Source organism: Tauraco erythrolophus, chromosome Z, assembly GCF_009769465.1.
Source record: "Tauraco erythrolophus isolate bTauEry1 chromosome Z, bTauEry1.pri, whole genome shotgun sequence".
Lineage (NCBI taxonomy): Eukaryota > Metazoa > Chordata > Aves > Musophagiformes > Musophagidae > Tauraco > Tauraco erythrolophus.
Window position 1 is genome coordinate 12,298,061 of NC_141496.1, and position 14,255 is coordinate 12,312,315.

Sequence of the window (14,255 nt, forward strand, 5' to 3'; positions counted from 1 at the left end):
ACAGAAAGTCACTGAGGACTTCAGAGCTTCTCAGAAGCTGCTGTGTGACCCCAAGGCTCTGCCGTTTGCCCTGCATCTCACATGCTGGAAAGAGAATAGACACGCAAAGGGCTCCAGCCCACATCAGCAGTTCTGGATGTCCTCGTGCCCATCTGTCCATCATGCATTTCCTTAACTCCTTCTGGCGAGGCAGCTGGGCAGACCTGTGAGCTGTGAGCAGCATGGACAACATCATCCCCTGCGAGCTTTCAGCCTTTCACTCCAGGGTCACCACAGGTCTTTGGCTTCCTTGAGCTTCTCCACAAAAGCACAAGGTGCGTCCCAACAGCTCTGCCCCTGCCTGCTGGCTCCCCGTCCCAGGAGCTGCACGGGCTCTGCGAGCGTGCCCTCTGCAGCCTGGTGGGTTTTCCCAAGCTTTGTCATCTGTTCCTATTTACATTAAATCCGTTTATCTTTGCTGTGGCACTTACACCATGACTAGGCTTGGAGCCCCTGGGGCAGGATAAGCGTAGCACTTACTGTATGGGAGGAAACGTCCAAGTGTTGGGAAGTTCTGTTTTTAACAAGTAGCTTTATCTTTCATCTGCTTTGATAATACTGGTTGCTCTCAGGAGAACTCCTGAAGGGGCACATAACACAATAGTCGAAGCCCTGCAAGCCTGGACCTATTGAGGTCTGCTTCTGTTTTCCTCAGGGACGCCAGACGAGTTACTCTGATCTCTCTGGACATTGTTTTCCCCATTGTGAAAGATGAGAAAAATGTGTCCGAGGAAAGCAGTGAAGGATTAAGCACTTTGAGGATCTTGAATGAAGCCTCCGTGGTTGGTCCGAATCACCCAGTTGGGCAGATGGGAGCTGATTCGAAAATGCCTGACACAGCTAGATGTGCCTGAAGAAAGCGAAAAGCACATTTCCCTGCTATAATAGCTTTACATTAGTAATTAGAGGACTTGCTGAAAACAGCCCACAGGCAGATACAAAAAAAAAAACCCACGTTGATCTGAAAAAGGGCTTAAAAATAAGGGATGCTGTGTTATTTATAGGGTTACTGGAGGGAAAGGAGGAAGGATAGCAGTTCAATGCCCTGAATAGCTTAGACACTTGCTAATGCAAGAGTGAATAAACAGGAAGAACTGGATTTCTTAACATATCATTTAATAGGTGTAATAGACACGTGCTGGAATAACTCATGAGGCTGGAATATTAATAGAAAAGAATAAAGCTTGTTCTGGAAGGGTAACAGAGGTTTTCCTTGTATGTCCCTGTGCTCTGAAATCCAGCGTGAAGAAAGAGATGAACGAATCTCAGATCTCTGAGTAATGCTACAAGGGTAAAGAACAGAGGCAGAGCAAACAAAGAAGGACAGTCTTTTGTGAAAAAAATAATTAATAGTGTTCTGAGAGACAGGCCATGGTGGTAAATGTAAGAATCCAAGCTATGCAGAGGCCGAGTTGGAGAAGAGTGTAGAGGAACACAACCTGTTGAGCTGGCACAGCGTTTTGGTGCAGCAGTGAGTGGGTAGTTTTTTGGAGATAGAGAGGAGGCTGTTCCAGAGCTGAATCCCTCCAACAAGGAGGAGCTGGCTGGTCCTGTGAAAGCAGGAAGGAATGTAAATGGGAGTGATTATGAAATGACGGTACAATACTTAGGAAAAAGTGGCAACAACAAAGTGTTTAAAGTGAACTTTGAGAAGGAAATCTTCAGTAAATACGAAGAACTAGTAAGTGAGATCTCATGGGAAGGAAATCTGGGTTGGAGGGAGAATTAAGCAGAGCCATCATTTCCTTAAATAATTGATTTTAAGGGCACAGGTATAAGTTACTATCTTTCAGGGAAAGGCTCAGAAAGATGAGTGAAATGGCAAAATCACAAGATCCTTATTCACTTCAGGCAGGGGAAGGATGCCTCTAGAAGGGGCAAAGCAGCTTATTTATCCAGTACAAACCATGTAGCAAAGACTCAAAGCAAGAAAAAGCTATCGAGGACATAAAGGGCAGTGGAAGTTGTTCTGTAAGAGCTGGGATCTCTTGGGCTCTGTAACCCTTCTAATAAGAGGGAAGTCAAAGGCGGTTTATGCCTGCTATGCAGTGAAAATAAAGGAAAAAACACTAGCAAATAAAGCTAAGAAATCTAGGGGTTAGATGTTTTGTTTTTTCTTTGGACGTCTATCCTAATAGTTGCCAGAAATAGGAGAACAGTGAGGTTTGGGGCTGGAATAGAGAGGGAACAGGTTGGCTGGGTAAGACAAAGCGTGGTCTGGTGCAATGCTGCCTTTGAGAGTTATTGGCTTCACTTCTTGGGTAAAGATTGAAACAAGTTGAAACCACTTCAAAGTAACCAGAAGTGTGAGTGTGTGCGGAAGAGATGATTAACAATCAGCAGTCCTGAAAAACTCCATCAAACCAAAATTAATTCTATATTAGTGGTAGCCAGAGGGCTAGTGAAAAAGCTTTAGCTGTCATGTTTCTTGACTGTCACTTATGGCGTTTTTACGATTAAACTGGGGGTACATGCTCGAGATAAGATCACCATACAGTGAGTGCCAGACTTTTCAGAAAAAAAATACACTGACAATAGTTATCAATGACTGATTATGAAACTTCTGAGATTCATCAAGGATGTATCCTGAGTCTGGTATTGAATATTTTCTTCTACATCTTGGCTGGCAGAATAAAGGACACACTCAGTAAATCTGCGAATGACACCATGCTGGCAGGAGCTACAAGTGCATTGAAAGCTTGGATTAGAATCGAACAGTTGGAGAAATAGTCTGAAAAAAATTTGGATGCAGTTCAGCAAAGACAAATGAAAGATTTGCATTGCCTGATGAGACATCGACTCTGCCAGAAAGGGTCTGCCAAAATGCATCATATTCTGGAATGCCATCAGCTGTGTGCTGGTGGTGCATAAGGATATTATTTTAAGTTACTTCTGGTGAATTCCCATGTCAAATATGTGTTGTCTACAAGATAGGTGGTATGTCCCTTGTGCTCTGATCAGCTTTGGTAAGGCCTCAGCTGTAAACTATAGCTCTTTTTGGCAACTGCGTGTCCAGAATGAGGTGAACTAGCTGGCAAGCCCACTGGAGAGCAGCAAGAGCGATGCTACTTCTGACAGAGTGACCCATGAGAAGTGACTGAAGAAACTGGAGATGCTTACCCTCGAGAAGAGAAGACTACAGTAAGGTATAACAGCCTTCAATACATAATGAACTCGCCTGTGCTCTGTGTCCTTGGCAAATAGAACAAGGATCTGAGGTGGAACAGAAGAGCATCGTTGACCATCCCAGGAGAAGATATAATTTGTTTAAATTGAAACAATGAGTTTTACATCAGATAATGGGGAAAAAACTCCCCCAGGGAAGGACACTGCAGTCCCGGAATAGGCAGTCTGAAGAACAACCATCACTGGAGCTTTCTAGGACATTCATTGGGAGTGACAGGTACAACCCTGTCTTGAGATAGAGGATAGACATGATGACCCTTCAAAATCCCTTCCAGTAGTTTTTGATTTCATGATAGCTATGGTGGTGATGTCCCATCTGTGGGGTGGTGCTAGGAGATGCACTTGTACTGGAGGAAAGGCACTAACAGTGTGCTGATGGCAGCAGCCTCAGAGACTTCAGAGGGGAGGAGGTGGAGCAGGGCAGGAATAATGATCACCGCTAGTTAAGTGGTAATTCTTAGCCAGGAGAAGGTGAACAACCAGTAATACCAGTGCTGGCATTGCAGTGAGTTGTGAGCAGAGGAGACTTGGAGTATGGACTTAGAGTGCTACAGTCCCAGTCCGTGGGGCAGCTCTGTCAGTGTCACCAGGCTCTTCAATCCCCTGACATGGGGTGGTTAGACCAGAGCACAGATTCCTGGTGACATTACCTTTTAGCAGCTCTGCTTGTGTTTTCTGATGCTTCATTCATACCTGCATTAACTCTGCTTACCTTCAATCATGTCTGATATGTTTCCTCTTCTTTACAGAGGAAGAGAGACAACTCCAAGCAAACAACCGGGATTTTAATCTGCAGTTTGAATATGCTGTAAGTAACCAGCGTATGGTGTTTCATGCAGCTACGTCTGTGGCTACATCTACTGCTACTACCAGATGCAGATGTAGTCACAGACGTAGCTGCATCTGCTTCATGCTTCGAATGTTGTTTCAAGGGGGTGACATGACTGCATGCTAGCTATGACACTGCATACAAGGCAAACCTGTGCCAGATGCACCATCTCTGGTTGATTGCTGAGTCAACCACAGGGAGCTCTACCTTTGGAGTCAACCCTGCTAATGGGCAGTTGAAGGAGATCTAATGCTGGAAAAGCGTAACAATGACTTTACACACTTCCAGAAAATTGTGAGTCAAAGTGTTTGCAGGACCAGGCTCCAAGGTCTTTCAATAAAGGAACTGAGGGGGAGAGGGTGGAGTTTTCTGTTGGAAATGTGTCTCTGTTTAAACTGAGACATGAAAGGAAATGTGTCAGTTCCTCAGCTTTTGCAGTGAAATCTTCTCTGGCAGGAAGGTTTTGAATCTGGCCTTTTTGGCTTCCTGCCAGCTTTATTTCCAGCTCCTTAACAGCCTACTTAGGTTCACATTGTGCCATGAAATCTGTGTCTCCGAAGAGCATCATGACACAGTCTGGCTGTGACCCAGGTCTGCCAGGCTACGGTGCCAGGTAGCCTCTTTAGCAACTTGATTTCCAAAGCTTGCGGACCATTAGCTGACACTGTGTGCAGAGGAGGGCTAGCTCTGTTGCCGTACTGGTACAGCTGGACTGCAGGGTCACCTCCTCCTTGAGGTGATCCTGAAGCTGCATTCTTTCAAAGCATCTGCAGCTGCCAACTGATATTCAAATGAATTTTGTGAATTTTTGTCCTCTGCATATCTGAATTCCAGTGATTAAATTCATCCTTTAGTTTTACTCAGGAGCTCCTTTGAATCATGTTTTGTTTTAGGAATACCACAAGTATTTTCTCAGTAAGAACAGGAAAAACTTGGCATTTCAGAACACTGTAATGTCTCATGAGATAGAAAGTCTTGACTCGCTGTCAGCTTTGACTAAAGGTCTTAATGTAGCCGATCTGTTGGCAACATGAACTGGATGGTTTTCAGTGGTCATGAAACCAACTTTCATGCATGAACCAACCAACACAGGTTAGAGACTTCCTAGGTACAGAGCTTCTGTGCATCTCCTGAATAGGAAATGTGTTGTAGATCCTATATGTAAAGGACTATGCAGCATGAATGCTTTTAAGCCTGGTAATTTGAGACTGGGAAAGCATGTTTGATTTGTGCAGAACCTGCCAGTAGATTGCTGGGGTGGGTATGGCCACTACATACGAATGTGTGATCTTCCATTGAATGACTGCAATGTCGGCTATGTGCAGCTGTGGGGCAGAAAAGCATTAGGGAGATGCACAATGATGTCAGGGTACAGAAAACCATCGACTCTTCTGGTTCTGGACCTATTTCTGTGAAAAGCCACTCATAAGGCTGCCTTTGCCCAGCTGGTTGCTTACATGCCCAAGGATTTGCAAATAACCAAAACTAAGGAGAGCTCTGGAGGGTTTGCATGAGAGTCAACTGATTAGGTGTGAAAGTGGAGGCAGCAAAAAAGCCGGCTCAATATAATCTGTTAAAACTTGGCAGTGATTTTCAGTAATCCTTCCCCTCATTTTAGTCAACTGTGGCTCATGATTTCTGGAGTCCAGTGTAGACTCTTAGGAAGTCTAGAAAACTGTCCAGAAAGAGCCAAACCTTGAAGTGGTGAGTGGGTAGTGAGGTACTAAAAGACTTTAAGTGGTGATGCAAACACTGCCCTAACTGTAGGAGGCTGCACATCACATCCTGGGCTGCTTATTTCCAGTAAGTCCTGGAAAAAGTTTGATTTATTAAACTCACATTACCATAGTGTATGAAAAGTACTAATCTTACTCCTAAGTTACTTCAGATCCCATGCTATCAATTGCTGGATGAATCTGGAGATGCTAAAAAGGGAGATAGTCTCCTGGCACCTTCCCATCAACACACATGTGATGCTCCTGAAAGTTAGCTCTTCCAGACCTGTAGTCCATGACAAGGGTCAAATCTGGGTCCCTTCCTCGCATTCAGATTTGTCAGAACTCGGTGGAGTTGCACTGCTAAGCACTAGGATGTGGTCCAGGAGGACCAAGACTGTCTGAATGCCAGAGCCTGCCCTGGGGTGCTCAGGCACAGCAGCTATTAGGCTCAGTCATCTCTCAGCATGACAACATTTTCTGGACAGTAATTTCTGTCTCCTGCAGCGTCTTCCCTCAATACATCTTCCCACCCTCATATATTTAATTCGACCCATATACAAGCAAACAACAGAAGCGTTTGGACTGTCTGTGCGTCATTGTGGTGCTCAGCTCTCTGGAACATGAGAATTGGCATACATGGGCAGCAATATGTTGATTTGAGTCTTCTTTACAGAGCCAGGAGAACAGCTGTCCTCCAGCTCTCAGTCCTACAGCGAGGACCGTTAGTCCTCGTCCTCATGCACAGGAGTCCTATCTTCTCTTGAGGCACAAGGAAGGTTGCACCAATACCTATTCCAGCCAGATAAAACCAGCACTAGGGAGAAACAGGAAGGAAACCTAGCAATATAACAAAGCTTAGAAAGTACTTTAGACAGTGGAAGCCACAGGAGTGAGGTTTGCTTTACCTGGTAACTTAAGGCCATGTTAGCCATAAAGCCTATAGAACAGGTTCTGATAACAAAGCTTGGTGAGGCAGTAAATGTTTCTTTAGGGTGAGGCAGCTGCTGAGAAAGGCCGGCAAGGAAAAGAAAGGGAAATGCAAATAGAAGCCTAGTGTATTGCAGCCAGGCGCTACGTTGCAGCTGGTGTGAAGGTTCGAGCCTTTCACTAAAAGGAGAGTTTCTATTATGTAGGCATAGATCAAAGCTACAGACACGCTTTGTCCTTGTTAATCTCAGTGAGAACCGGGAAGCAGGAACATAGGATCAGAGGTGGGTGTGTTGTCCCTGAATAGTTGTTGCTGGTCCTCCCTTCCCGGTGCAAAGTCTACAGGATATCTGTGAAGGGAGAAGCGAGGAGCTGAGAAAGACTTGAAAACTCCATTGTGTGTGGAGTCTGACATCAGCTCTGGCAGCCGCTGGAAGCTGGCCCTCCTGGTATGAAGCAAGACTCCCAAATACACTCAAACCAGCTTTGCAGGAAACTGATGCTGCACTGTGGCAAGCCGTGTCTGCTAACGCATGCAAGGGCATGTCCAGATCCGTCACACTTGGACTTGCAGGAGACTTCAGAGGGCAAATTCCCTCCCAGACCTCATCAGAAAATACATGAAAGGTCAAGTTGCAGTGTGTCCCTGCAATGCTGCTCCAGCCACGGAGCCTCTTCGACTGAGACTGGCTGGGTGGGAAGGTTGAACAGTGCGAGAGGCTGGACTGCTAGGGTAGGATGAGGATAAGAGGGGGATAGGAGCTGCATGTAGTGGAAATCCACTTAATGTAGAGGCTTCACGGTGAGGCCAAGGGACAGTTTCAGAGGAAGAACTGAATGTGCCCTGTAGGCATATGAGATGTGTCATGCAGTGGGCTGGAAGATTGAGGTGGTCTCCTTCATCCATGCAAATAGATGCAGTTCATACTGTGAGGGGGGAAAAGGGAGGTGTCTTTTATCTGAAACCTCTTACGTGTCTTCTGATGATTTTTGTTGTGATTAAATAATAAGGGATGCCCGTGGTTGAGGGCAGTACCTTCAAGCAGGGGCAGTGCTTGGGTAGTCCAGGGTTTACTTGGATTTAATGTGAAGACTGAAGCTGAAACCAGAGCTCTCAGAATGGTGCAATCCCAGGCATCCTTGGCCTTATCCCGCACAGCAAGAGCACAGTAGCTTAGAAAAATAAAACTTTAAAACAAAGTGCTGTGCAGTTAACTAGAAGGGCTGAGTGAGTGTGAAGGTTTGTACTACCCACCAGCTCACAAAATTAGTTAGGAATGACTCAGAAACCAAGTGTGAATGAGTGGCATGCAAAGGCACTTAGTGCAGCATAAAAATGGACCCAGTGTAGGTCAGTGAAAATGAAAAGTAAAGCCCTAATCCCGTGTTTATTCACACTGCAGACAGGAAGATCCTTCCTGACTTCAGTAAGAGATTTGCCTATGTGGAGGCTGAAATAGAGTGAAAAGCAGAGTGCCAGATGTGGTCCGGCAAGATTTAATGGCTTTAATCAAGTTTCTTATGTGAGGCAACTCAATCTGTCTGCACTGTCCCCAGCACAGCTGCAGAGGGGACTCCCCCGTGCAGGTCCACCACCATGGGCTCTCTGTCTATCAATGCTCTGGAGAAGAAAATATCTTCTGAAGGCTTTTAATGTTCACTCTGATCCCAACTCCCTTTTATTTCTTTGGTTTCACGTTGGAATTTAGCACAGCTGCAGTGGGATGTCACGAAGGGCTGCGAAAACAACTTTGAAATTGGCTTTCAGACAATAGGAGAGGAAATGCAGGGCCCAAGAGTCAATGACAAATTTCATCTTGGACCAGGATCTAGGGTCAAACCAGCATCCTTTCTGCAGGACCAGCAGTGAGGGGGCTGCCTGGACTCTGTTTTTGTTCTCTTTGGTCACCTGATAAATTCTCTAGTGAAATAGGAGAGATGTATATAACTTCCTATGGCAAATACACATTACCCTGGGCTGGAATGGCTGCTGGGTTCTTATCTCTTTGAAATTTAATTAGAGAGCAAGGAACTCCAGTCTGCTCTACCTCCTCCACTTGCATGCTTCAATCTGAAAAGGATACTTGACGGGTTCTCCTCGAGGACCTTGTCAGCATGGTCAGAATGGTGGCAACGGCTTCCCTCTCTTCCCATCTCAATCTGCAAATGTTTCCCAGTGTTCATCAGGCTCAAGGCTGAAGGGGGTGTTGTCCGATCATGTGAAAAGTTGTCTGGGTAGCCGTTGAAGGAACAGCTACAGCAGCAACCTGCACTGCTCCTTCTGCATTTAGGACGGTGTTAGTTGGATTCCTCTGAAGAGCAGCTGAGGCACGGACAGGTAGCAGCCAGAGCAGGATTGCCTTACTAGAGGGAACAGGCTAGGAGTTAAGGGTGTCCCAGTGCAGACAATTCCCTCACTGACCAGGATGCAGTCCTGCAGCATCTGGTTGGAGAGGATAGGGCAGGGTGCTAGTAATGGGGCCCATCCTGGCCATCCCAGACAAGATGAGGTAGAGAACCAGGTCCAGGGACTCTCTAGGGAGCCCAGTCAGGAGCAACGGGAGACGGCTGAAGACAAGACTACACCATAGGCCCAAGGTCCATCCAGGAAGCAGGGATGGATAGGACCATCTGGGAGACAAGGCCAAATGTTAGGCTGGAGACAGATACTTCTCCAACGTAGCTCAGGCAAGGACAGAAGACCTAGAGCTGGACTTAGGTGGAGCTCCTGAGCCCCAGACAGGGGTTGTGGATGGAAGCTCCAGGTGAGGTTAAGGCCATTGAGACATAACAGGGCCCTGTCAGGCACAGAAAGGCTAAGCTATGCCAGACATGATCTGCAGTGAAGTCCATAGACTCTCTTTGGATCGAGTCCTCCATTCTTTTTCTTATCTTAAACCTCATGGAGACAAAACTCATACCGTACGGGTTGGGAGTCTGGTTCTGTAAGGCCTTAATGAACAGGGTACAATGGTTTGGAATTTGTCTCCTCTGCACCACTCAGCAGTGCTCTGCCCTCCCTTTTGCTTCTTCTCCCTGCTGGCAGTGGCTTCAGGTACTGAGCTGAGCACGAAGAGGAGACAATGTAGTCAAAGGAGATGACTAAAAGACAAGCCCTCTAAATCCCGTGCATTGGTCTGTCTGTGAGCAATGGTGTGAGGCCATCAAGCTGTGCCACCTCCATCTGCCTCTGTGCCCTCCTCTGCAGCGCCTTGATGAGGACACATCACAGCAATGTTACACAAATAAACAGCTCTGTCGTGGAACGACTCCAGGCACAAAGCATGGTAGAGAATCACGAAGAAAAACAGTGACCACATTTTTCTAGAGATTTTCCTGGAATACTCAACATGTGAGAGGATCCTGGAAGTCACTGTATTGTTGCTGCCAGGAGGGGGTGAAGGAAGTTACATATGTAAGGAATTCCCAAAACTGTTAAAAAAAGAATTAAAAAAAAAAAAAAAGAAAAAATAAAGAGGAGTGTAGGTTGGTTATAGACCTCTCTATTTCTGGAGTTCAACCAGTCTTTTACTTCTGGGAGTCAGGATGAGATCTTTAAAGGGACCAGATGAACCCCATCCTGTTGGCCTTTCTCAGTCTTCTGTTGAGTTGGGGCTGCTGCCCACCATCAGGAATAAGGCAGTGAACGTGGTAGGCTTAAAACTGATCTAGTCTGGCTATGCTGTCCTACCCATGAAAGCACAGCCCCTGTGGCACCGCTTGCCCTGTTACACACGATCATTAAATACGTCCTCGAGCACACTCACAGCCCTGTGGCCACACTTCCGTGCAAGGCGGCTGCGCGTGTTCAGAGTGCACTGCCACAGTGAAGCCAAGTGCCCTTGAATCGCGCTCCCGCCACCTCCTCGCAAGGCTTCATCAAAGCGCCCGGGAAAGCCACCTCTGCTTCTCAGCTGCTTCGTCAGTCTGGACCTTGTGCTACACAGGTACCAGTGAGATTGCCAGGTGTCATGGCACAACACCTGCCTGAAGCACGGCCAAGGCGTTGCTGAGATTTTCTTGGAGCCACATTGTCCATCTGCTAGAAACGAAGGCGTCGCTGAGCCAGGGGTATAAATTCAGATGGGCGATACACTGCCGTACCCTGCCTTTTCTGGTACCACCCTTTAGCCTCTGTAATCTGGCCACAAAAGCAGCAGCATCTCTTATTTCCAGTGACTTTTATGATGAGGAGATGATTTGTTTGCTCAGCGAACAAAGGTAGGAGCCATCTGCTGAGTGTTTGCCTGCGGTTGGACGTCACAGACGGGCTTCTGAAAACACCCCCAAAGTAACAGCTTATCCGCCAGATCTGGACTTGTGTAACTGTGGCTTGACAAGCACTATTCTTAGGGACAGCATTTCGGTGGAGTCACACCTCCAGGAGGTGTGAATCTAGGCCCTGAAAAGAGCAGATGAGAATAATCCCTCACCCACAGACAACACTGCTCTCATGTCAAGCTTCACATCTGGAGAGCTTGAGGCTGACGGTGGGTAACCACGGTGGAGCCTGCTCATTTAGGACACAGGCGTGTGCAGGGATGCCCACCATCAACCAGAAGTCTAGGGCACACCTGGGAATAACTGTAAAGCTCCCGGTTCCCATCCTTGTGCTCTGCCCATAGAGCTGCTTTTCTAGAACTTTTTATTTTTGTAAACCTATAGGAGAACCAAAAGCTCTTGTAAGACTTCTTAATACTCACTTGCTGCTTCAAAGAAATTTCCTCTCCATCACTTTTCCTGTATGGGAGTCTCCCTCACTGAAGGCAGAGCATGAGGGAAGTAAGGAGGATGATGTGTTAGAAACATTGCTTATAAAATGATGTCTGCGTATGGATTGTTTAATACACTGCAGCGCTGCAGGTTTCTGTAAGTACCCCTGCCATCCCAGAGTCAGGTTCTGGTACAGCTGTAAACGAGTGACAGAGTGTGATGGTGTTCAGCATCACGGAATAGGATCAGATCAAGAACAGAGGCCAACTGAGATTTCTCTGTAGCCAACCGAGAGCCCGAGCTGTCAAAGCATGCAGCCCTGGAGTATTGCATGAAAATATAAATGGTATCTTGCACAGAGCTTTGGCTGTATCCTTGACATGGGAATGCAGAACTTTGAATTGGAAAGGCTGAAGTTTTCCCTATTTTGTTTTTATCATTTAATATTGATATTCCTTTAGCCCCTGTGGGCCGTGAACAAGTTACTTGTTGAATTAGAGATCCTCATAGTGATTATGAGGGATTATTTTTTTCTGGTGCCTAGTTTTAATTGTAGATTTTAGAATATTAGTAAGATCCACTGTAACACTGCCTGTCCTCACCCTGAGATCTGTAATGTCTCAGTGTCCCAAAAGACAGTGTGTGCCAAACAATATCGTGATCCTGAACTACTATGGAGAAAATATTGGCTGTCCAGATTCCTGCAGCTAAGCACTTGGAAGCTGTTGTGTCTGGGGTTTTTACCATGCCAAATGGCAATAGGAAACAAAATGAATGGCTCTGGTTCATTCAGTGGTTTTCCTGACGTAATTAATGGACAGAAATAGAAGGCAGGAATTGAAATAAACCACTCCCATTCTTTTCTTATCCCCCTCTGAGATTTTTGCCAGCCACATTCTATAAACTTTATGTGAGTGTTTACTGAGTAGTTTTTCCCATGTTTTATGTGACCCTCCGAAATCTGTTGGCACACAGAGGTCAGATCCCCTGACTTTTTCCTGCAGCCACTGTCTTATCTTTTTTTTTTTTTTTGTCGTCACGTAAGTGGCTGTGATATTTTTCTTTAGATTAGCGGTCAGTGAGAACCTTTAGATCCAGGTTTTATGAAAAAGTCTGCCAGACTCTGTGTCTGGTGGACACAGACTTGTCAAGTAAGTAGTTTAATTCTCTGTATGTTGGATTTGCAGAGGATGCGGCTATTCCATTGCTTCTCTTTTAGCAGTGTCCGTGGAGCCTGTGTGGAGCACATATCCCATGATGAGGAATTTTGAAATAAACTAAATTTAATGATGTGTCATGACATTTAGATCACAGGCAGAGTTAACCACACCCAGAGGTAGCTACATGGTGCCAGGAGACGAGCAATATTGTTTATATGATGATCGCTGATAAACATCTTTTCCTGCTGAGGTGCAATCAATAGTAGGATTTAGCTAGCTTTTCCATGAAGGGCGTTTCCATCTCTGCTCCTTTAAAGACTTATTCATTGGCTTTTACAAGGGTTAAAACATGAAGTTAATACTGAAGAATGCTGCAGTACTTTGTGTCTGGACACAATCAGGAATCCAGTAACTGCCTAAAATGGAATAACTTCTCCTGTACACACTTTATGGAATAGCTTCCCCCATACAAACCTTACGGTGGTGATCCTAAATAATTGGTTTAATGGTGGAAACATGAAGATATGTGTCAGTTTATAAGTTGAGATCCTGGATTAATGCATGGATCAGAAGTGACCTGTGATCATAACTAGTAGGTCCTGCTCTCCCACCAGCTTAGCAATACTTGAAGGCTATTACAATACTACAGTCACCATTTTCTCTTCCATTAAACCAGTAAATCTATTACTGAATGAAGGTGCACTGTGTACTGTCTGCCTCCTTGTGCTGTCACACCTCATGTTCCTTGGGTTAATAGGCATCTTCTGGAGAACTTCTTTGGGGAAAATTTTACATATGCTGGCAATAGATGGCATAGATGCTTCAGGGACTAAACATGGATGAGTGCTTGATGAATTTCATATTAAAAGAAAGTATAGCACACCTAAATACAGAAAGGACAGCCCTAGCTGATGGGTTCAGTATGATGGATTGAGCCTGTCTATTAGGTGGCAAGAACTCGACCAGAGAACTCTGATCTTCAGGGAAGAAAATACCCAGTTCTGTAATATTGAGCTTGGGTCTTTCTCTAGTTTGAAGAACACAGATAGGGCTGCAGCCATTGCTTGTGGCTGGAGGGCCCAGCTGCAGTGAGAAAAGGAAACTGGAAACAGGGAACAAAGCTGCAACTTGCTTACTGAAATGGTGAGTTCTTGTATTAGTGGCTGTTTGCACAACACCGTGTTAAAGTGATCTTTATGGAACAGAAACAAGCCACTGTTCCAAGCTGCTGAGCTGAGAAGCTGCTGAGTCAGCTGAAAATAATAATGTCATGTTCTGCTCTCGGGAGGACCCATAGCTCCTGTGGGGTTGTCCAGCCAAATGGTGCTTCGAAGTCTCAGACAAGTTACAGATAATTGACCTAGCATGCATTTTCCAGCGTGACTTTATAGATGTTATCAGCAAAATGTCTTAGTTGTGTCTTGGTTACACAGTTTTTAATTTTATTTATGCATTGTGTAAGTGGAGAGACTAATCAAGGGAAGATGCATCTCTGTTAGCAACTGCATGTACCTGTATCTACCTGCAGTTCCACTGGCATAAACTGAGCATCATGTTTTCACCAATTCCAAGAGGAATTCTGTCTGTTTATCCAGGCTTGACATGGCTGTGTGGGGGAAAAGGAAATGGTTTTTGAGCTGCTGTTGGAAACAATGCTATTGCTAAATATAAGCAAGTAAAAAC

General features: G+C 45.5%; 1 protein-coding gene across 1 annotated transcript in view; it reads left to right on the forward strand.

Annotated features, from left to right (window-relative positions):
- The first annotated feature begins 1,630 nt into the window (after nucleotides 1-1,630).
- Nucleotides 1,631-14,255, forward strand: part of LOC104378903 (phospholipid-transporting ATPase ID) — a 61,332-nt gene continuing 48,707 nt past the window's right edge. Inside the window, exons 1-2 of the mRNA XM_086629232.1 lie at nucleotides 1,631-1,724; nucleotides 3,975-4,033. Coding sequence (XP_086485358.1) covers nucleotides 1,631-1,724; nucleotides 3,975-4,033 — 153 coding nt within the window. The remainder of the gene's footprint in view (nucleotides 1,725-3,974; nucleotides 4,034-14,255) is intronic.